The 23185-nt window shown below is 52.1% G+C and overlaps 1 protein-coding gene across 3 annotated transcripts in view; it reads left to right on the forward strand.

Annotated features, from left to right (window-relative positions):
- SMOC2 (SPARC related modular calcium binding 2) overlaps nucleotides 1-23185 on the forward strand; it is a 162434-nt gene that overhangs the window by 73552 nt on the left and 65697 nt on the right. For 2 of the 3 annotated variants that reach the window (XM_060419334.1, XM_027972682.2), the window contains exons 5-7: nucleotides 2631-2678; nucleotides 5604-5654; nucleotides 7043-7117. In XM_060419334.1, the coding sequence (XP_060275317.1) occupies nucleotides 2631-2678; nucleotides 5604-5654; nucleotides 7043-7117 (174 nt within the window). Of the gene's footprint in view, nucleotides 1-2630; nucleotides 2679-5570; nucleotides 5655-7042; nucleotides 7118-23185 lie in introns of all 3 variants that reach the window. The other variant, XM_027972681.2, reaches the window with a different exon arrangement.

A 23185-nucleotide genomic window follows, 5' to 3' on the forward strand; every position in this document is an offset into this window, starting at 1 on the left:
ATGGCTCCTCCGGCCGCACACATCACAGACCCTCCTCCCTTAGTCACGTCCAGAGAGCATTTAGTGCCTGTGAAAGGAGCTGTCTTGGACCACCAGCTCTCTCAGCAAACACTGCACCTCCTCGGGCTGTTTTGCCTGTACGCTGGTGTTGCCGAGTGTAGCTGGATTTGAACCAAGGGCTCGGGGACTACAGGCTCATTATTCTTTCCCTGAACCATCGACGGCTCCTCACATTGTGTTTCTGTGGTTTTCTCCACCAGAAATGCATACCCTAATTGCCAAAAAAGCCACCCTTTAAAAATAGCATTTAAATGGAATGAGATGTCACAAGTGGAAGGAATTCAAACGTGTCCTTTGAAATAGGAATCTGAGGGGCAGAGTCTTCCTCTCTGAAGGTTCTGCCAACCAGCCGTGGTCTGTGGAGCTGCTTACTGCTGTCCACACTCGTGTTCCTAGGCCCCGTCTGTTGCACTTCCATCCTGGAACATCACCTGCTCTTGGGAGCTCTTCAGCAAATTCTTACCTCCAGAAAAACGTAATGGAAGAAAAGAGTGGCTTTGTGGTTCTGGGTTCCTGGATTCCACTTAGCATCGCGGCTTTGCAGTGAGGAGCGCACGTTCAGCTGCCCCCAGGTCCTGGAGGACAGGGTGCCGGGGAGGTGGGGCGGGGAGCGGGGGGAGGTCTTTTTGTCCAGAGGCAGCTGGACGGGAAATCAGTGCCCTGCTGGCCTCACCCCCCAGTCCTGTGCAGCAAAATATTTGGCTTGGGTTATCAAGGGACACTTGATGCTGTGTTAAAATTATCTCCACCTCTTAAGAACAAGGTCGAGTTAACTTCATGTGGATTTAAGTGAACACTGGTTGAATCTGGAGGGGTGGCTGATGAACGAGCCATTAGACTGGCTGGTTCAGAGAGAGAAAGGACGTCTGAGGGAGCGGATCTATACTTTCTAAACGTGCTCTTCAGACCTCAGATGCCCATCACATTGCGAACCAGCAGCTTAGAGACTGCAGGCCCTAGATTACAAAAATACTACCTTAATTCAGTTGAGACGCTCCCTGGGGGTGGGGGTGGGACTTCCAATTATTATTTGGGTTGTTTGCATTTAGCTCAGAATAGTCAAACCTTCATAGTTGTGTCCAGAAATATTATCGAAATATTGTCATTTCCCAGTCAGCACAAAAAACATTTTTTGAGTCATTGACTGCAGAAACACATGATAAAAATAAACGGATGACTAAGACTTAAGCCTGTTAACAAATCTGGATTTGTAGAGAGAGGGTACGAAGGGAGAACCGAGCAAAACGGGATCCCGGAAGCTCTGAGCGGCCACACACGGGGCCCGCTTTCTCTCTCGGGATTCTCACCAGATGGGAAGCCCTGAGTTTTGTCCCTGAAAAGCAGGTGACGTTTCACCGCATGGTCCCAGCCACCACTGGGAAGTTGTGCAAATGGATGGGCCAGGAAGATCCTGGTCCTTTTTATCTATCAACCGGGCGCATTTCCGAGGGCCTGTGGTCCAGGCATTCCCGAGGAGCAGCCTGGATGGGAGGGGGCTGTGGCTGCTGCAGCCCCACTTAGGCCATGTGAGAGTTCGCTGGGGGGTCTTGCTCCTTCCTGTAAAGCTGCTGACTACACTCGGCCGAGAGTGTGGGGGCCGGCCCCGCAGTGCCTCTTCCGTCAGGGTTTGGGGAGGGTGAGCCATGCCCCTGAGTTATGCCCTGTCCTCCAGGACCTCTGCCCACAGCCAGCTGCTCATGAACTTCCCACTGCGGAACTGCCGTGCTTCCAAGAGGAATGCCCTCAAGCTTATGTCTTTAGTACAAATGTGGGTCTGTATTTCAGACTCCAAACTGAAAAAAACCAGGCCATGAATTTCAAGTTTCACTTCATGAGATGCTTTGTCTGCAGAGTCTAGCCTTGCGTATGACTAGGGTAGCTCTGAATGACTCTGGGTGGAATGTTCTGAAGGGGATGGGCAGATAAACCCCAGGCGCATGTGGGATAGAACTTCTTTACTCCTTGCAGTAGGTGTAATGATGATGAGGTGAAACTCTTGCTGCCAAAACTGTGTCCATCTAATGAGGAAGAAGGACAGCATCCCTGTTCGAAACATGAGCTTTTCAGGGCAGCATAACTGTTAACATGGTGTTACAAGTTACTGAGTTAACGTTCTATTTCCTGTTCTCCCCTTATGAAAAAATGGTTCCTCAGTTTTCCATAAGTCAGAATTCAGCTAAAGCCAGAGTTTTTATTGACTTTTAGTTGCAAAACTTATTTTAAAAGTTTTTAAAAAGTCTAATCCACTCTACTACCTCCGCATGATGTATGTTAAAAAGGTTCTTATGATATTTTTCAGGTGAAGAAACTGCTGTATTTTGTACCTAGAGGGTCTCACATGCGTCCTGAGCCAGGCAGCCATAGAAGGAGGAGCTGACATCATGTTTCCTAGTTTTGGGCTGTGGTTTCAGATGGCAGAGTCACCCAGGGCACTGGGCAGCTTGTATACGTTAACTAGAAAGTGACAAAGCCCTGCGAATTAATCAAAATGTAATAAAATATCTGCATAACAATTAGTGGTGACCATTTGAGGGCCAAGAATAATTTCATCCCTTATTGTCCCCTTTCAGGTTCCATAAATGAAAAGGTTCCCCAAAGGGAAGGCACAGGGAAAACAGGTAACTATCTTAAAATGAACTTCCTTGATGTTTCCTGACAGCGAGTCCGATCTATGCCTTAAAATAACATCTCAAGTTAGAAGGTCAGCGTGTCAGTGATGGTGATGATACACGAGAGCTCAAGCAGTCTGTTAATATTATTTATTCAGCAGTTGTTTATTCAGCCCTGACGATTGCTGGGACCTTGCAGGTGCCGGGCACGTGACCCCCCGGGTGACCCACTCGTGTCCCCATCAGGCTTGTGTTGGGGCCACTTGAGGATGGAGTTAGCAGCATCTCAGGTCCACAGCTGGGCGGAAGACGCTGGGGCTGGCGCGAGACTCTAGCTTAGCCGTTGAGGGGGGCACCGATCGAGACGTCCGCTGTTCCGCATAAGAAAGAGGGGACTTTTTCTGTCTATGACAGTCATCTCTCCTGGGATCAGTGCTCTCAGAAACCACACGAAATAGCGAGCGTTTCCTTCGGAAGTCACCCTGCAGCTGCAGGTCCGTCTCTGCCGGCCGTGGCCTTTGCCCTTCCCTCAGCTGGCAGGGGCCTCCCTGGTGGCTCAGCTGGTAAAGAATCCGCCTGCAATGCGGGAGACCTAGGTTCGATCCCTGGGTTGGGAAGATCCCCTGGAGAAGGAAAAGGCTACCCATTCTAGTATTCTGGCCTGGAGAGTTCCGAGGACTGTGTAGTCCTTGGGGTGGCAAAGGGTCGGACACGACTGAGTGACTTTCACTTTTACCTTTTAGCTGTCACCTGTTGGTCCCAGTGACACACTTTCTGTTTTCATCTGATATCAATCTGTGAATTCAGAATTTATTTTTAGGATGAAATAAAAATAATGTACTAACATCTTGGGGTACCACTTCCCAGGCTAGTGGTAAAGAACCTGCCTGCCAGTGCAGGAGATATAACAGGTGTGGGTTCAGTCCCTGAAGAGGGAAGATCCCCTGGAGGAGGGCATCGCAACCCACGCCAGTACTCTTGCCCAGGAAACCCCATGGACAGAGGAGCCTGTGGGCTCCAGTCTATGGACTGCAGAGTTGGACACAGTCGAAGTGACTTAGCGCACACGCTCCCGTCTTCGGCTCTTAGGGAGAGGGTTTCTGCTCAGGAAGGAAGGAGATGTGATTGCCCGGAGATGCTGGGGGGCATGCTGCTTTATTTAAGAGAAGGGGAAGTGTAAATGTTCATGGTTAGAAACAATAATCAAATACTGAAGAAACGACGGAGGGAAATACCATTTCGGGGGCTCCCTCAATCCCGCTCATGGTGATATAGGTCCATTCCACTGTGGATATATATGTTTTTAATCCCTCAGGAATTGGCATGTGGGCTCAGAAACGGATTTAAGGAAACAGCACATTGATTCTGCTGAAACCCCTTGATCTATAGACATGCCTGTCTGGGGAAATACCGAATATAAGTGATAGAGCTTGTTTGTCAGGAAAGTGAGAGGTTTGGCAAGCTGTCCTGGAGGCAGAGTAAAGGACACGGAGCTGTCCATGATTTTGCACCGTTGTCTGAAGCTGAGCCCAGTGGGTGTGGCGGCTCCTTGCACCGGGACAGGCTCTCGGGGGGCCTGAACAGGATGGTGGGGGCTGAGGGCTGAGACAGGGATGTGGGGGCCTCTGGTGCTGGCATTAGGGGTGGGGGTGGGAGGCACCCACCGTTGTCCCTCAAGGACAAGCCCCTCTCGCCTTGGTTCTTAGCTGAGAACTCAGACCGGCCTGGTCCCAGGGATTAGGGCTGCCGGCCCCCAAGGGATGACCTGCTCAGGCCTCAGCAAAAGCGTACAGCTTTAACTGTGTCCTTGATGGACGTTAACTGTGGCCACGATGGACATTCACAGTCCTTCATGGCTGTCATTCCAGAGGACCTGAAGTATGCAAAGACTTTTTCTCAGTATGTTAAGACGCTCAAATATGTGGAAGAGGTTGTGAATGTGTTCCCCATTTTATTCTTGGAAGATTACAGAATATTCAGGAGCAGCACAGTCTTAGTTTATTGCTGCTATCATTAGCAGACGTGGATGTTTCAGATCAATGGCACTACATTTAGTCAATGTTTTGACAGATGGCGAGATTTTTTTTTTTTCAAGAGATTGTTAAAGAATTTTTAAAAATACTCTTTGGTTTTCCCCTGGAAAGAACTTATGGGAAATCTCAGTTTTCCTCTTCGGGTGGCTGGGGTACTGATGGGTCACAGCCCACCAGATAAGCCACATGGCTGTCCCTCCTCTCAGTTATCACTTGCTGAATTGTGATCCTGAAGTTATTAAAACACAAAATCACATGAGTAGACAAGCCTGGGAGAAAACAGCAGGATGGCTCTCAGGAGCCCCCCGCCGTGGGCACTGTTAGGGCATCCCTGCCTGGGGGCTCCTTGTCCGGCGGCTTCTAGAGGCTTCGTTGCCAGAGAACCCAAAGGGTACTTTCCAGCTAAGTCAGTAAAGACCGTGTCCTCGGGATAAGGTCCTCAGCAAACGGCGCAGAATTTTCTGACTCATGTCCCTCCCTCTGAACTCGGGCACTTTCCCCCTGTCCCCTGACCCCACCCCCTACCCGACCCCCACCCCCCACCTCGCAGGAGGCCTGCGGTGCCGAGAGACCCACGGGGCACAGTCCAGGCCCTGGTCTCTGTCCCCGCCCTCCATTCAGAAACACGGGGCAGAGCAGGGGTCAGGCCCCCACCCCAGGCCCGCGTGGCTGCCGTCCGCCCCTCGCCCGCTCAGGGGGCCCCCAGGGTTCCCGCCCGATGTCTCCCCCACCCCCGTGGGGTTGTTTGGCGCCACGCGCGCCTGTGGGTGCGGCGTGCCGGGTGGTGGTTTGGTGGATCGTGGGGGGTATGCGATCCGGAGGGTCCAGCCTCTATGCACACTCATTTCACTTACTCTCGTAATTGTAGTCTCCTTGCAAATCTTTTCCGTTCTGAATTCAGATGATGCCTCAGCTCCAGCGCTGGAGACTCAGCCTCAAGGAGACGAGGAAGGTGAGAGTCCGCAGGGAGCTGGGTGGGGTGCCATGGGCCTGGGGGTGGGCCACGGCCCTGTGCTCAGGCTCACCTGGGACAGGCTGGGTTTGCCCTTTTCCAGCTTTATTTGCGAGGCCTCGTGTCCCTGCTGAGGGCCCCCGCACGTGCCATGGGACTTTCACACAGCACGTGCAGAGAGGCCTTTACGGCGAAATCTCTGAGCTGAAATTTTATCATCTGGATAGAGTGAAGGGTGTATTTCCAAAGCTGCAAAGGCAGACGCGGCTTCCCTGCTCATCCTCCACGTCGTGTGGTGATCACACGTGCTGCCTGAGACCAGCCTTGTAAAGTGACAAAAGATGCGCCTCAGTCTCATTAAGTTTTGTGTCATGGGAACGATGCCTTTCCTACTCCTGGCCGTGAGCACGCTGTTGTAGCCGTTGGCCTCTGTGTCACCCGTTCTCGGGGCAGGAGGGACCAGGTCTGAAGGCCGCATGTAAGGGGCACACATTACACGTAAGTCGGGGATCAGAAGTGCTTCCCGACGGCAACAGCGATAGTCAGGATAACTGACTTCTGTCTGCCCTGGAAGCCACGCGCTCCATCACCCGGGCTCACCAAGCCCTTGGAGCCCCGCCTCACAGACGAGATCACAGTTGCCCGAGATCACAGAGCCCACAGATGGCAAGGGTGCCCCTGACCAGCTGGTCGGCTTCAGCGTGGTTCTCGGGCGAGTGGCGTCCTGACCGCACTGCAAAAGCTCAGTCGCATCTGTGACTATCACCACCACAGATTTGCTCCCAGATATCGTAGGCAAACTTGTATTTTACATATTACACTTCGTCCGGAGTCCTTCGGGCTTCCCTGGGGGCACAGCTGTAAAGCATCTGCCTGCAGTGCAGGAGACGAGGGGTTCGATCCCTGGGTCAGGAAGATCCCCTGGAGAAGGGATTGGCAACCTACTCCAGTATTCTTGCCTGGAGAATCCCATGGACGGAGGACCCTGGTGGGCTATGGTTCATGGGGTCGCAGGGTCGGCGACTTAGCCTGAGTGAAGGCCTTGCGTGTGACCTAAGTATCCATCTTTACCGCACGAGGGTGTGTTTTTGCACTTTGGCGCTTTTTGCCAAAACCTCTTTCTTTCCAGTGGAAACTGGACTCACATTGCTTTTGTTCAAACTTTTGGATGAAGAAAGGAAAAAAAGACCTATGCTAAAGTTTTTCAAAATGCATGTTTTCATTTCCCTTTGTTTCGTACACATAAATATTTTACTTTTTAATGTACAGTGTGTATTTACTGATCATACTGACTGTTTTGCACTTTTAGGTTGCCTGCTGAAGTCTTTGAGAGACTTTGAATTTTCATAATGAATTAAAATAATTCTTGTTCTATTTTGGTTCAATAGATGTGGCATCACGGTACCCCACACTTTGGACTGAACAAGTTAAAAGTCGACAGAACAAAACCAATAAGAATTCAGGTAAAAGGGGGACCTGTGTGGCTGAGTTAACAGACCCAGAAAGTGGCCTTGTTTTCTGGAAGTTGCCTGCAGAGCACATGTTTTTCTCTGGTCACCAGTGAGTCATGCAGATATGCTGCGGTTTGCCCATCAGAGTATAGCTCAAATTTGGGTGTTTTATTAAATTTGCTAAGTTATAGAACATATTATAGAATTTTAAAATGTTTTCTCAGAAATTAATCTTAACGCATTTTCCTATTGCATAAAGATGTTAACCTGTACATTTCTCTTACAAACTTTAGAAACTGAATTAGTTTCACAGAGTCTCGTCACTGTATTTCCAAAGGTTATCTAGTTTGGTTTGCTTCTGTGCATCTAGATCAGTGCATGGGAAATTAATTCAGACATTGAAAGCTTCAGGTTTACTGGTGGGTCTTGAAATCCTCTTGGGGAGGATTAGCATGACAGTGCTTAATTTGAGAAGCAAATGTAAAAGTATATAAAAATGTCATTTGAAATGTACATTAAAAAACAATTTTAATTGTCAGTGGGGAGCTCTTTTGGGGTTCCATCTACATTCGTAGAACAAGTGTGTTTGTGTCTCGCCCATCACCTACTGTTACCAGATTTTCAAGCTTACGTGACCTGTCAATCATAATTAACTGGTAACAACACTGCAGACCTTCAGGATTTAGTGGGACTGAAAATAATGTTTCAGGAAATTCTAGTTTACAAGTTATCCTACACTATAATTTGATTTAATCAGCCTAAATGTATGGAACACAAAACAATGACATTGAGTTGATTTATAGACATGGGGCATGAGATTATGGGATTATATCTGTGTTTATCCCCAGTGTCCAGGAACGTGTTCTTTTTGAGGGTTGGAAGAAAGTCAGCCCTAGGTGGAATTTTAAGACGTTAAATACAGTACTTACTTTATTAAGTTTAGTGATGAAATGGCAGAAACCATAGGTTTTACGCAATGACCATCATTGTCACCGAGATCTCAGTATCAGAAGAGTTTCATTTGTGTTTGACTTAAAAGATACTTCTACTGATAATCTTCTTTGGTAGAAGTGGACACATTTACTTAACAAATGAGTTGTGGCTCTTTGTTATTCCACGTTTTCACAAATTCCTGTTGTTTCTCCGCACCATTTCCATCCCTTTATAGGAGAAGCCAGACAGAAAGTGCTTTGCTGTTTTTCTCTAATGCTTCTCTACGTCAGTTAAAAGCACTGTTTCTGCTCCCAGAGTTAGAACTAAAATGACAGAATAATACCTATGTTACCAAACACAGGAGCACCGCCACGCGGAGTGAGGGGGGCCCTGAGGATGCGGTCGCTGTGGTTCAGAGCGTAAAGCGAGAGTCGTTTTGGGGAGGGACCTCCTCACAGAGGAAGCAAAGTACTCCGAGCTTACGAAACTTTGCTCACGGAGCTGGTCGCAAAGAGTCAGACACGGCTGAGGCTCTGTGTGTCCCACGGTCACTTTGATGATATCATTGGCTTTTTATCTAAAAGTAAGTGAATCAAGAGGTTTCCCAGGGGACTCAGAGGTAAAAGAATCCACCTGCCAGTGCGGGAGACCCGGTTCATTCCCTGGATCGGGAAGCTCTCCTGGAGGAGGGATGGCAACCCACTCCTGTATTCTTGCCTGGAAAATCCCACGGACAGAAGAGTCTGGTGAGCTACAGTCTATGGGGTTCCAAAGATTCAGACATGACTTAGCGAGTAAACAACAAGTTAAACAAAAAATAAACAAATGCATTAATAACTGAAAACTTGATTTTGTCTGAGTAACATACAGTTTCTCTGCTGCACTCTTAGTGATTGAAATGCAATGTAAACATAAATGAAATATTCCTCTGTTGGTTCGTTTTGCAGGAAAAGTATCCCTTTCATTTTTCAGCTCAATGTACATGAGTAAGTGAGTCAAACCTAAAATTGCATTTTACTTTAAGAATTCACTCAATTTCTTTCTATTAATATATAATTGAGACTGTCCATGTATTTCCTCATGTTCTTGAATCATCTCGTATTCAATTTTATCATTCGACTTATAGAAGTTACAAAGCTTGATTACAGAATTTTACCAGATAAGAGATTTTGTGACATATTGTTTAATTATATAAAGTGAACTCATGTCTCTATTAAGCTGACACTCTTGCCCCGTGGTATATTAACTGCTTCCTGGATTTCTGCCTGATCTCCTTTGAACCAGTCTAGAATATTAAACACAGTGCAGTTGTTTGTTAGTTGGGACGGTAGTGAGAATGACAGGCACTGCCACCTCTTGAGCTCACCATGGGCACGCACTTCACACGCGCAGCTGCGCCTGTGTCCTGCTCAGTGGGCACGAGCCAGCGGGGCTGCTGCGTGTCCTGTCTGTCCTCAGAGGAGGACGTGGTCACACGCGAGGCAGCGGATGCTTGCAGGGCCCCTGAGCGCAGGACCCGAGGGCCATCCGGCCTGCCCCGGCCTGCCCTCGCCACTGTACCACAGGGGCAGGACGCCCCCTGCTCCCGGGGGAGGTGTGAGGGTGGTCCTGGCCTCACGTCTGGCCCTGGCCACGGCGCACCTGTGGAGCGCTGAGTTCAGACCCCTCGCCACTCGCGGGCCGGGGGCAGAGAAGGCTGGGGTGGGAGAGACACAGGGTTCCCCATCGGGGCCTGCTGACCCTCCGGTCCCCCCGCCTCCCCGCTTCTCGTCCCCTTGCTCCTTGCCTCCAAGACCGTTGCCCCCGGCCTCATCCTCAGCCTGCACCGCCTCACCTGCGCTCGTTCCCCGTCCTTGCTCCTGGGGCTGTGCTCTCTGCTTTTCAAACATTCTCGGTCCTCGGTCATCCCTGGGTCTTCTCGGACCCCAGCTCTGGGCACACAGACTACCTCGTCCCTGCTCCCAGCACACACCTACCTGCTCATGTCTACCTGACCCCCCGCTCGTGTCCACCGGCCCCCACGCTCGTGTCCATTGGCCACCCCCTGCTCGTGTCCACCGGCCCCCCTCACCCGCTCATGTCCACTGGCCCCCCGACTGCCCGCTCGTGTCCACCTGCTCCCGCGGCTTGTGTCCACCTGCCCCCCCGCTCGTGTCCACTGGCCCCCCCGCTCGTGTCCACCGGCCCCCCGCTCATTCCACCGGCCCCCCGCTCATTCCACCGGCCCACCGCTCGTGTCCACCGACCCCCTGCTCGTGTCCACCGACCCCCTGCTCGTGTCCACTGGCCCCCGGACCGCCTGCTCGTGTCCACCGGCCCCCCGCTCGTGTCCACCTGCCCCCCTGCTTGTGTCCACCGGCCCCCGCTCGTGTCCACCTGCCCCCCCGCTCGTGTCCACCGGCCCCCCGCTCATGTCCACCTGCCCCCCCGCTCGTGTCCACCGGCCCCCCGCTCGTGTCCACCGGCCCCCCGCTCGTGTCCACCTGCCCCCCCGCTTGTGTCCACCGGCCCCCCCCCACCCCCGCTCGTGTCCACCGGCCCCCCCCCCCGCTCATTCCACCTGCCCCCCGGCTTGTGTCCACCGGCCCCCTGCTCGTGTCCACCAGCCCCCCCGCTCATTCCACCGGCTCCCCACTCGTGTCCACCGGCCTCCCCTGCTCGTGTCCACCGGCCCCTCACTTGCATGCAGCCGACGCGCTCTCTCTGGGCATGTGCTCAGCGTCACTCCTGTCCTCTCTGTGCTGCTGTGCTGTGTAGACCTGCCCTTGTGACCGGGTCCCCCACAGCCTGAGTTGACCCCGCCCCCAGACCCCAGGCAGGGCGGGGGCGGCGGGGCACCGTTCTCAGCCCTTCAGAGAGGGGAGGCAGCCCCTTTACCAGGCATGGCTCCTCTAGACTGGACGGGGCTCCCGGCAGCTCGCTTTCTCTGCTCATCGCTCCCCAGCCGCATCAGCGCCCTGCCAGAAGGTCCTCGCATCCAGCCTGATGGTTCCCTGCCCGTCCAATGGGTCCTGGCGCCCCATCTCTTGGCCAAGCACCTTGCTGCTCTGAAGGCATTTTGTGGATGAGAGTCGTGTTCAGATGAGTGACTTTGAGTCAAGGAGGTTCCCCTCCTCCCTCAAGGGGCTCACGCAGAAGGGCCAGGGGCCCCCTAGGGTGGCCCGTGGGGGGCGGCAAGCAGGGGGCAGACTGTTTAATCTTTTCCGTGAGAACGGAGCCAAGGGCTCTCTGCTGTCTCGTTACTCGCTTCCTACGAATAGTTCACGGCGCGGCGGGCCTGTCTCTCTGTGTGGACCCCGCGGTGCAGCAGGCGTGCGGGGCTCTGCGGGTCACAAGGCGCCCGGGCCCTGCCCCAGGGTCTGCCCACCTTGGGAGAGGAGGCGCTCCTGACTCTGCTTCCTCTCCAGCCCCTCATCTCTCTGCTTCCTATGCAGCCCCACGTCTCCCACGGCTGCTCAGAAACGGGAGCTCTAAGGGCTGGGCAGGCTGTACCCTGAGTGCGCTGTGACAGACCCCCAGGAGCACCCACTGGCAGTGGCCTTGATGCACTGGGACTCCTCATCTATTCACTTTAGGAGTCGGTCTGCTGTTTGGGGGCCCTCCCTGGTGGCTCAGTGGTAGAGAACACGCCTGCCAACGCAGAAGACACAAGAGACCTGGGTCAGGAAGATCCCCTGGAGGAGGGCACAGCAACCCCCTCCAGTGTTCCTGTCTGGAGTGGACAGAGGAGCCTGGTGGGCTACAGTCCGTGGGGCGCAGAGTTGGACACTGAAGCAGCTGGGCATGCGTGCATGTACACCGCGGCTCGGGAAGGCTGAGCTGCTCCCCCACCTTTCTCAGGCTGCGGCCACCTACGAGGTCTCAGCGCGCCCACGGGGCCCAGCCTGGCCGAGGGTGCCGGCATCTGCTCCCAGAGGCTTAGAGCGGGAGATGCTTCCCGCAGGGCAGAGAGTGACAGCGTGGGGCGGCGGGCGTTTAGCTTCATTATTTATTGCAAGGCCCAGGTTGGCAGGGGAGTGTGTATGCTTTCTCTCTCTGCCTGCAACTCAACCCAAGTCTGAGCTGAGGAGCTCCCCCGCTGAGACCTCTGGAGGTGGCATCCCGAGCCCCCAGGAGCTGTGTTGGCTGCAGACCCAGCGGGACACATGCAGTCCGTGGGGCCCTCTCTAATGAAGAAGCTGCGGCTTGAGCGGTCTTCTCGTTTTTGTGGTCTTTGTAAGTTTTGCATGTTAGCTGGAGCAAAACTAGAGGCCCCACTTTTTGCCATCTCTGAAACCCTCCTCCCACTTGGAAGAAAAATATTTCTCCCTTCCTAAACCATTAAAAACAGCTCTGTTTTCCATCCAAGAGAGGTTCTGTATCTCAAGATGTTCCATAGTTTTATGGGACCCCCTCCGTGGAAACATTTTTCTGTTTTATTCAGGGTTGATAATTTTTGTTTTATTGCACATATTAAAATTATGGCCAAAAGATGATTATCTTTTGATTCTGCTTTAAATCATGGTAAATTGCATTCCCTGGGGGAAAAGAGCACCAATTATATTTTTCCTTCTTTGTACATTTTAAAACATTATTTCCTCACTTCCCTTTCTACCCCATTCTTCAAGCATGACCTTACAAAACATCAAGATGCCAACTACATTCTTAAGTTATAAAGTGTTGATCATTTGAAGATATTAAGATACTAAAATAAATCAAGTGGCTCCTTCTCAAGGCGAACTCTTAACGTGTCTTACTCTTAAGTATCATTAATAACTAAGCTACTAAAACATGATGATTTACCCAAGTTTCCTAACTATAAACAGGAATTTTAACTCCAATTACATTTAATTCTTATATTTCAGTATTGAAACGCTGGTTAAATAATCAGGATGCAAGATTTCAACATAAGTATGGAAAACAGTAATGAAAGTACACAGATCGCTTCTCAGTTGGCTGACAACACACACCAGCGTTAGACACACGCAGGGCTTTGTTCTCTCACTGTATGAAAAAAAAGGGCTTTTGACTTATTTATTCTCTTGGTATAAATGAGATTTAATCCACCATTGAATCAGTGAGCCCTGATGTTAAATGGTGTCCTCTGTAGATCCTTAGCTATTGAATACAATTTGGGAAAGATTATTTTGTTCCAGGCAAGTGCTGTGTGATTGAATAATACGGCCCCCCCCCCGCCCCGCCCCGCCTTTGGGGTGAGCATGCTTTGCAAACTCTCTGCGTGGCCGGGAGGGGCCTAGCCCGGGTCTGACTGTGCACCGAGCCAGCTCCCTCGCTGCGCTGTGGCTCTGGGCCCCCTTTCTTGAGGCGCCTCTGTGGCTGACCGCGGGTTGGGAAACCTGCCTGCCCGTGAAGACACCTGGACAGTGCTGGCTGTCCTCCTCCGGCCAGGCTGCCCCCTGGGGAGGGACGCTGCCCCCTGGGGAGGGACGTGGCCCCAGGAGGGATGTGACGGGAGGTGACTCTGGCCAGGTGGACGGACCGCGGGTGCGAGAACCGGGGAGGCAGCAGCGTCTCCACCCCAGGCCCCCGAACGCGAGGCCGAGGCCGCCGCCTCGTCCCCTGGGGCACGGGCCCCCGTATGCGAGGCCGAGACTGCCTCCTCTTCCCCTGGGACATGGATGCCCGTGTGTGGCAGCGGACTCACTGTGCTGAGCTGCCTGGGCCTGGCTGTCCCAAGCCCCGAGACCCCGGGTCCGACCTCCTTCTAACTTGGGTTACAGCCGCTGCTGCTGCTCAGAGCCCCCGGGGCCTTGGGAAGGGCAGGGCTGAGCTGGGTTCCCACAAGGCCCCGTAATGCTGGTGAAGCTCTCTGAGCATCAGTCAGCATCTCATCTCCACAGGTAACAGAGTGCTGACCTCACGGGTATTGGGGCATGTCCGGGGGCACCCTGGGTCAATCGCTGGGGCTGTCCGAGTCCAATCTGTAAAGAGGACTGGGGTTACTATTCACTTGTTCACACATGGGATCAGTCCTGGGCTTTGCAAATAGCGAGAGGGCAATTCTTGAGAGTTGTGGCTGTGTGTGTTCACTCCAGAGGTTGCAGGATTCCCAGTTTGGAGAATTCAGGTGCTAGAAAGTGTATGATGGCTTGATGGTGCTGCAGGAAGGTGTCTCTGTGGTGGTGGAGTTTGTGGGGTTGTGTCCACTACTGCTTGGTTAGCTGTGTGAACCGAATACAAGGTCTCTTGCACTTCATGCTTGTGAGTAGAAAGGTAACAGGTCAGGTGTTTCTGTGACCCTCCTGTCAGTGGGATCAGAGACTAAACCAGGATTGACGTGGCTCGTGAACAAGGGAGGGTCCTTTTGAAAACCACTCTCACCGTTAAAACCCAAACTTGCCTTCTTGCCGCACCCTCGAGGGCGGCGGAAGAACGGTCTGCCAACCAGCAGGCCTCATCTTGCCATCCTTGCCATCTGAACTGCTGACAGACGGCTGGCTCTTGGCCAAGTAGACATACAGCCAGTTACAGTGACCTCTGTGAGCCGGCTGGGTGGCCGGGGAGTTTGAGGGTTGTTGATGCAGCCGCTAAGGCTTTGATTCTTCCTGGGGGTGCCATGGTGTATATGTCTGTGTGTGAACTGAAGATTAGTCATAACCTGAAATTAGGGAGTTATTTAATCTGGTGGGAACATTTAGGATTCTGAGCCCGGGAGACAGCGCTCCAGTAGCTCTGAGAAAACTTCTGCAAGGATGCAGGAGGGGAAGTCAGGCTGTATACAAGCCTGAACAGCAGAGATCGGATATCAAGTGAAGCAATTTGGCGTTCTGTGATGGGAAGGGCATGCCTCTGGGCTCACTGAATTCGCTCCTTTCCTGTGCACCTCAGCTGTCTGGGGCTGATCCTGTCTCCTGTTCACCTTGAAGAGCGTGGGTGGCTGCTTCTTGCGTTCCCCCAGCTCCTCAGCCATCACCGGTGGGGGGGGGGGGCGGGTGACGGAACCTGCAGCCTCACAGTTTTGGGAGCCTTCGTTCACTTTCGGAGGCCAGAGGTCACTGATGGCTGACAGCCCTGTTTACCGATGTGGCGGGAGGCATTTTCATTCCGCACGCGTAAGTGTCTGCACACAGCCAAGCATGTGTTAAGTGATTGTTTTTATCTAAAACGTGTCTCTGTTTTTAACAGATGCAACCCTGTCCCTTACCTTCATTCATGTTTATGGTTACCATCTTTTCCCTCTAGTTTGCCTGCCTCCTGCGTTTCTGTCTCAGATAAGCACTGGTCTGGAAGCGTTCCTGTGGTTTTGTCTGAAAGTTGCATTAGGGCCTAAAGCCAGGATACATCAGGCTATCGTGTTTCAGATGAAAAAACAGGCTAAGAAGTCGTTTAGGAAGATCTCGTTTAGTTCTGTATTTAATAAAATATCTGCCCCACAGCCTTTTCATATTGATCACAGGTTTCTCGAGCGAGAATACTGAAGTGATTTGCCGTTCCCTTCTCCAGTGGACCGCGTTTTGCCGGAAAGTTCCATCATGACCCGTCTGCCTAGGGTGGCCCGGTGTGGCATGGCTCATTGCTCCACTGAGCTACCCAAGGCTGTGATCCATGTGACCATTTTGGTTAACTTTCTGTGACTGTGATTTTTCATTCTGGAGGCTGTGGGATGGTAGTCCTTGAAAGAAAAGCTATGACAAACTTAGACAGTGTATTAAAGAGCAGATATATTACTTTGCCGACAAAGGTCCGTCTAGCCAAAGCTATGGTTTTTCCAGGACTCGTGTACGGATGTGAGAGTTGGACCATAGAGAACGCTGAGCACTGAGGAATCAATGCTTTCAAACTGTGGGGCTGGAGAAGACTCCTGAGAGGCCCTTGGATCTCCTTGCAAGGAGATCCATCCAGTCCATCCTAAAGGAAATCAGTCCTGAATATTCATCGGAAGGACTGATGCTGAAGCTGAAGCTCCAGTACTTTAGCCTCCTGATGCGAAGAGCTCACTCATGGGAAGTCTTTTCCTGATGCTGGGGAAGACTGATGGTGGGAGGAGAAGGGGACGACAGAGGATGAGATGGTTGGGTGGTGTCATTAGCTCAATGGACGTGAGTTGGAGCAAGCTCTGGAAGATAGTATGGAAGGACAGGGAATTCTTGCACTTCATGGGGTCATAAAGAACTGGCTGTGACTCAGGACTGAGCAAGAGCAGACAGCAGCAACTGCATCAAAGCACAGAGTGCGGAGGGGCACTAAGATTCTGCGCGCTGAGACCCCCGAGGAAGTGAAAAATGAGTCATTTTATACCAGCCCATCATGTCCCATGAATGAAACGACTGCAAAAACTTACCTGAACAGCAGATCCAGGCCTAACACGTCAGTTTACTTCACACGCTTATCACGAGGACATCAGCTTCTGGAGGACAAGCCAGATTTATCAGGAAGCGTGGGTGTCGGTGTTGGCAGAAAGGCAGCACAATTCCGTGTCTGGACAAGATGCTCAGAAGCTCACTGTTCTGTTCAGTAGCCGCTGCGCTGCTTGGCCGTGCAGGGCCTCAGCCCTGTCCCAGGCTCAGCCCTGTCCCGGGCTCAGCCCTGTCCTGGGCTCAGCCCGTGGGTTGGTTTCAGGAGGTGGAGAATCCCCCGGGGGGCAGATCCTCTTGGAGGCCTAGCCTAGCCTTGCACCTGCTGCCTCCTCTCCCGTCCGCCCGCTGCGGGGAGGCCGGTCTCTGGGCCTGAGATCTCAGTGCAGCAGCCCTGGCTGAGCCCTAAACACAGCCGTTAGGAAAACTGCAGATATGATCATAACTGCGCAGCCCGGTTAGGTCCTGCGTTTAGGTCTCGCTGGTTAGCTCATGTTCCCTTTTGTGTTATTCATATGGTTACACACACATACACACGTGTGTGTCCATGTCATTTGTATGCATGTTGGCCTTTGCCTTGCCTGTAGCTCAAATAGTAAAGAGTCTGCCTGCAATGCAGGAGACCTGGGTTTGATCCCTGGGTCGGGAAGATCTCCTGGAGAAGGAAGTGACCACCCATGCCAGTGTTCTTGCCTGGAGAACCCCATGGACAGAGGAGCCTGGTGGGCTGCAGTCCACGGGGTCGCAGAGTTGGACACGACTGAGGGACTAACTGGCCTTTTGCTCACCGTGGCTGCATGCTGGGGTCCCATCTGCCCACCAGCCCCGTGTTTGCTCCTGGGAGGCGCGGTGTTGCCTGTACCTGCCAGTCCCCTGTGCATCCCCAGGGCACTTGGGATCTAACCCTGATTAAAACGCTCGCCCCCGTCTCAGTCTCATCAGAGTATCTGCATCTCAGGTGGGGCTTCTGAAGCTGCCTTCTGAGCAGCTTCTCTGCTGACTTTCATGTGAAAATTTGAGTCGCACCGCAAACACATCTTAACTATTACCAACAAGGTTTTGGCCATCTTTAAGTTCTTGCTTGTAATTATAGACCTCCAGGCTTCCCTGATAGGTCAGATGGTAAAGAATCTGCCTGCAATGTGGGAGACCTGGGTTCGATTCCTGGGTGGGGAAGATCCCCTGGAGGAGGGCATGGCAACCCCCTCCAGTGTTCTTGCCTGGAGAATCCCATGGACAGAGGAGCCTGGCGGGCTACAGTCCACGGGGTCGCAAAGAGTCAAAGTTTTGGCCATCTTTAAGTTTCTGTGTGTAATTATACATGTACATAAAACAAATCCCTAAGTTTCCCAAAGGTGCCTGGGTGCAAGGCCACGAGCATGTCGGGCCTCCTCTGTGCTGTGAGCCTCCCCCCACACCCCGTCCAGCCCCCGGGCCATCCCGCAGGCTCCGTGTTTGCGGTGCGGCTTCTACTTCCCGCCCGTCCTGTGGCGCCAGGCCCGCGGAGCCATCCGCGCCTCGTGTGGCCGGGGTGACCGCCTGGACCCCCGTGGTCTTCAGGCCTCCCCTCTTGGGTTCCGCACGGCAGGTTTCTCCACGTGGCGCTTTCAAAAATGAGAGCCGTGTCTGTTTGGGAACACCCCAGCAGAGCCCCAGGTCACCCCTGGGAAGGCCGTGTCCCTCGCAGGGCCTCTGGTGGGCTCCGGGCAGCTGGTGCTCCGGTGGCCTCTAAGGCCGCCTCTGCCCTGGGTGGCCTTTACCCAGCTCCGTTCAGATGGAATTCGCCTGCCATACGGTTCACCTGTTTCGTGTACAATTCAGAGGCTTTGGAAAACCGCCACAAGCTAATTTTGGGACATTTTCGTCACTCCAGACCCCCAAACCACACATTTATTAGCAGTGGGTCCCCACTGACAACCCTCTGCCCTCATAAGCACAGACCCGCTTCAGCCTCCGCAGACGGACTTGTCCGCTCGTCTCAGACGTGTGGTCTCACACGCGTGGTCTTATGTGACTGGCTTCTTTCTCTTAGCACGGGGCTCATAGTATCAGACAAGGGGTAGTGTGCGTGTCAGCACCTCATCCCTTTTCTTGCCTCAGTAATGTTGCATTGTATTGCGGACCACGTTTCCTTTCATCAGCTGATTCATGGGCATTTGGGTGCTGCTATGGACATTACCTGCACAAGTTTTTGTGTGGACGTATGTTTTCACGTCTCTTGGGTTCAAACCCAGTGGTTCAATTGCTGGATCACACCATAAGGTGAAGGCTAATGTTTTCATGGGGCTGCCAAACGGTTTCCAAAGCAGATGTAACAGTTTGCACCCTCATCAGGAATGCACGTGGGCACTGATTTCTCCACGTCTTATCTAGGACCTGTTACTTTCTGGCTCTTGGTTTGTTTGTTTGCATTTTGATTACAGTCATCTTGGTGAGTGTGAAGTCGTGTCTCCTTGTGGTTCTGCTCTGCGTTTCTCTGATGACTAATGGTGTTTAGCACCTTTTCACATGCCTGCTGGTTATCTGTGTCTTTTCTTTGGAGATATGTCTATTCAGATTCTGTGCCCATTTTATTTGGTTATTTGCCTTTTAGTTCTGGAGTTGTTAGGCTTTATGTGTTCTAGATACAGCTCCCTTATCTGATATGTAATTTGCAAATATTTTTGTCCCATCCTGCGAATTGCCTTTTTACTTTGTGGATGATATCCTTTGAATTGCAAGGGCTTTTAACTCTAATGCAGCCCAGCTCGTCTGTTTCCCTTTGTTGCTCATGGCTTTGATGCCTGATCTAAGAAACCTTTGCCTGGTCAAGGCCCCCTTTGTCACCCAGGGTGGAGGCCCTGTTTTCAGGGAGGACGGGGCTGCTGCACCACCATTAGAGGCTCACAGAGGTCTTCATGCCCCCAGAGCTGCGGTCTTCCTACAAAAATACAGCCCTCTTCCACTGGCTATCCTGGACCTGGAGGGTGGAATTTGGAGTTAATCCTGCTGGAAAAGTTCCTCCCTCCTTCCTTGAACTTTTTTCTTTAAGCTAGTGAAATTGGCTTAAAAGTTACGTTATAGCAAGTATGCTTGGGAAAAAGAGAAAGTCAGAGAAAACGCTATAAAAGAAGAAAATGCGTATGCATGGGACATAATTATCCTAAAACTATTGCTTCAGTTCAGTGCAGTTCAGTCGCTGAGTCGTGTCCGACTCTTTGCGACCCCATGAATCGCAGCACACCAGGCCTCCCTGTCCATCACCAACTCCCAGAGTTCACTCAGACTCACGTCCATCCAGTCGGTGATGCCATCCAGCCATCTCATCCTCCGTCGTCCCCTTCTCCTCCTGCCCCCAATCCCTCCCAGCATCAGAGTCTTTCCCAATGAGTCAACTCATTGGTGGCCAAAGTACTGGAGCTTCAGCTTTAGCATCATTCCTTCCAAAGAGATCCCAGGGTTGATCTCCTTTAGAATGGACTGGTTGGATCTCCTTGCAGTCCAAGGGACTCTCAAGAGTCTTCTCCAACACCACAGTTCAAAAGCATCAATTCTTCGGTGCTCAGCCTTCTTCACAGTCCAACTCTCACATCCATACATGACCACTGGAAAAACCATAGCCTTGACTAGACTATTGCTTATTCATCTGCAAGTCTCATCTAACCTCCCATCCTGTATCTTGTCTGGTAACCTTTCTTGTCAATAAACACGCTTCCTTGTTCTCAGTCTTTCTTTGGCTGATCTTCAGTAGAGAAAGGTCCCTTGGGCTTTCCTCAAAGGGCACATTTTCAGCCTGTGTGTCAGTCTGCGAGGGCTGTCCTAACAAAGCATCGTGGGCCATGGTGGGTGTTTGTTTCCGGTTCTGGGGCTGGGAGTCCGGGTGCGTGTGGGTCCTGGGGAGAAGGCGCGTCCTGACCTGCAGATGCCCCGTCCTCTCTGTGTCCTCACGTGGCCTCTCCCCCGGGTTCGCACCGTCCTGGTGTCTCTTCTTCTCGAAAGGACTCCAGTCCCATGACCGTTATGACCTCAGCTAACCTCGATTGCCTTCTTAAAAGCCCTGCCTCCAATACAGGCACAAGGAGGAACAGGAGGGGGTCCTCCCGCCCTGTGATGTGAGGAGGAACCCAGTTCAGTCTGCAGCGTCTGGAGCAGAGTGACTGCCGTGTGCTTGGGTTCGGGTGTTTTGCATCGAAAGCAGAGCCTGTGAGGAGACGGGCTCCGTGTGGTCGTGGAGGCTGTGCATCCGCTCTGCGGACACCTCAGGCCCACCTGTGTCTTCTCTCCTGCATCACCCTAGGCTCCCGGGATATTCCTCCTGAGATGGCCCCTTACAACAGGGGTGATTTTTGTCATTGGTTAAAGAAATGACGCTTGCTCCTTGGAAGAAAAGCTATGACCAACCTAGACAGCATATTAAAAAGCAAAGACATCACTTTGCCAACAAAAGTCCATCTACTCAAGGTTTTCCCAGTGGTCGTGTATGGATGTGAGAGCTGGACTATAAAGAAGGCTGAGCACCAAAGAATTGATGCTGTTGAACCGTGGTGTTGGAGAAGATTCCTGAGAGTCCCTTGGACTGCAAGAAGATCCAACCAGTCCATCCTAAAGGAAATCAGTCCTGAGTATTCATTGAAAGGACTGATGCTGAAGCTGAAACTCCAATCCTTTGGCCACCTGATGCAAAGAACAGACTCACTGGAAAAGCCCCTGATGCTGGGAAAGATTGAAGGCAGGAGGAGAAGGGGACGACAGAGGATGAGATGGTTGGATGGCATCACTGAATCAATGGACATGAGTTTGAGCAAGCTCCGGGAGTTGGTGACGGGCAGGGAGGCCTGGTGTGCTTCAGTCCAAATCACCGAATCAATGGACATGAGTTTGAGTAAACTCCAGGAGTTGGTGATGGACAGGGAGGCCTGGTGTGCCTCAGTCCAAGGGGTTGCAAAGAGTTGGAAGTGGCTGAGGGACTGAACTCACTGAAAGAAACGGGATTCTCATGGAAGTCCTGTGGGTAGCTTCACATTGACCTTTGACAAAAGTTTCTGTGTTTAACTAGAATGGAATTTATTCCAGTGTATCAAGTGTTGGCTGAAGACAGTATTGAGAATTTCCCTCAAGCTTAACATTGCTTTTGTGGCCACAGACACCTTCTGTAGAACGGATACACTTCTTGTTAACAGCCTTGTTGTTACATGATTGATTTACAGTGCTGTGCTGGTTTCTGCTGTATAGCAAAGTGATTCAGTTACGTGCGTGTGTGTGTGTGTGTGTGTGTGTGTGTGTGTGTGTGTGTGTGTGTGTGTATGGGGGGCTTCCCTGGTGGCTCAGAGGTTAAAGCGTCTGCCTCTAATGTGGGAGACTTGGGTTTGATCCCTGGGTCGGGAAGATTCCCTAGAGAAGGAAATGGCACCCCACTCCAGTACTCTTGTCTGGAGAATCCCATGGATGGAGGAGCCTGGTGGGCTACAGTCCACTGGGTCGCAAAGAGTCGGACACGACTGAGCGACTTCCCTTTCACTTTCACACACATACATGTATTCCTTTTCATCTTCTTTCCCATTATGATTTATTGCGAGACGTTGAATATAGTTCCTTGAGCTCTACAGCCGGCCTTGTTGCTCACCCGTTCGACACACAGCCCTTTCCATCTGCTAACCCTGAATGCCGCTCCGGCCCTCCCTGCGCCCCTGCCCTTAGCAGCCGCACGCCTTCATCTATGTCAGCGCGTCTCTTTCCATTTTAGATCCCTCCTGTAGCGGTATCGGCGGCATTTGTCTTTCTCTCTCAGACTTCCTTCAGTTAGAATGCCAGTCTCTAGGTCCACCCTGTTGCTGCAGAGGGCATTTGTTAATGGCTGAGGAATATTCTATGGCACGCGTGTCCCCCACCCCGTCCCTCCTTCTGTCCGTGGACACTGAGGTCGCCTGTGCATCTTGGCTGTTGTAAGTAGGGCGGCCGTGGCCACTGGGGTGCATGCATCTTTTTGAATTGCGCTTTTCTCTGATACATGCCCAGGAGCAGGATTGCCAGGTCGGATGCTGTTAATAATTCTATTTGTAGTTTTTAAGGAACCTCCCCGTGTTTTCCATAGTGGATGCGCCAACTTAAATTCCCGCCAACAATGTAGGCAGGTTGGCTGCCTTTTCTCCACACCCTCACCAGCATTTGTCGTTTGTAAGTTTTTTGATGACGACCATACTGAGCAGTGTGTGGTGGCACCTCATTGTAGTTTTGACTTGCATAAAATGAGTGTTCTTACTTGGTGATTTTTTAAACTTAAAAAAAAGAAAAAGAAAAAGAAAACAGCCAAGTGCAGCTTATGTTAACTAAGAAGAGATTTCAGGTATTTTGCGAAGCCGTCTCAGCATGTGGCACTTCTGCTCAGTGGGATGTTTGTGTCCGGGGTTCCCTGCGCCATCTGAGTCTGCCCTAGGTGCTTATAGACAGCTGACAGCTTTTGCAGAAGCACGCGGTTCTCACTCGGTGATGGATGCTGGACTCGCAGCACGGAAGACGCTGTAGACTGTGGTGACGGATGATCCGTCTTTACTTCACGGGCTTCCCCCGGGGCACTGACGGTAAAGAACCCGCCTGCCAGCGCAGGAGACGCAAGAGACACTGGTTCAGTCCCTCGCTCAGGAAGACCCCTGGAGGGGGCGTGGCAGCCCACGTCCCTGGTGACTCAGCTGGTAAAGAACCCGCCTGCAATGCGGGAGACCTGGGTTGGGTCCTGGGTCAGGAAGACCCCCTGGAGAGGGGCATGGCAACCCACTCCACCATTCTTGCCTGAAGAACTCCCATGGGCAGAGGAGACTGGTGGGCCACAGTCCGTGGGGTCGCAGAGTCGGACGCGACTGCAGCGGCTCAGCGTGCG

Source organism: Ovis aries, chromosome 8, assembly GCF_016772045.2.
Source record: "Ovis aries strain OAR_USU_Benz2616 breed Rambouillet chromosome 8, ARS-UI_Ramb_v3.0, whole genome shotgun sequence".
Taxonomy (NCBI): Eukaryota; Metazoa; Chordata; class Mammalia; order Artiodactyla; family Bovidae; genus Ovis; species Ovis aries.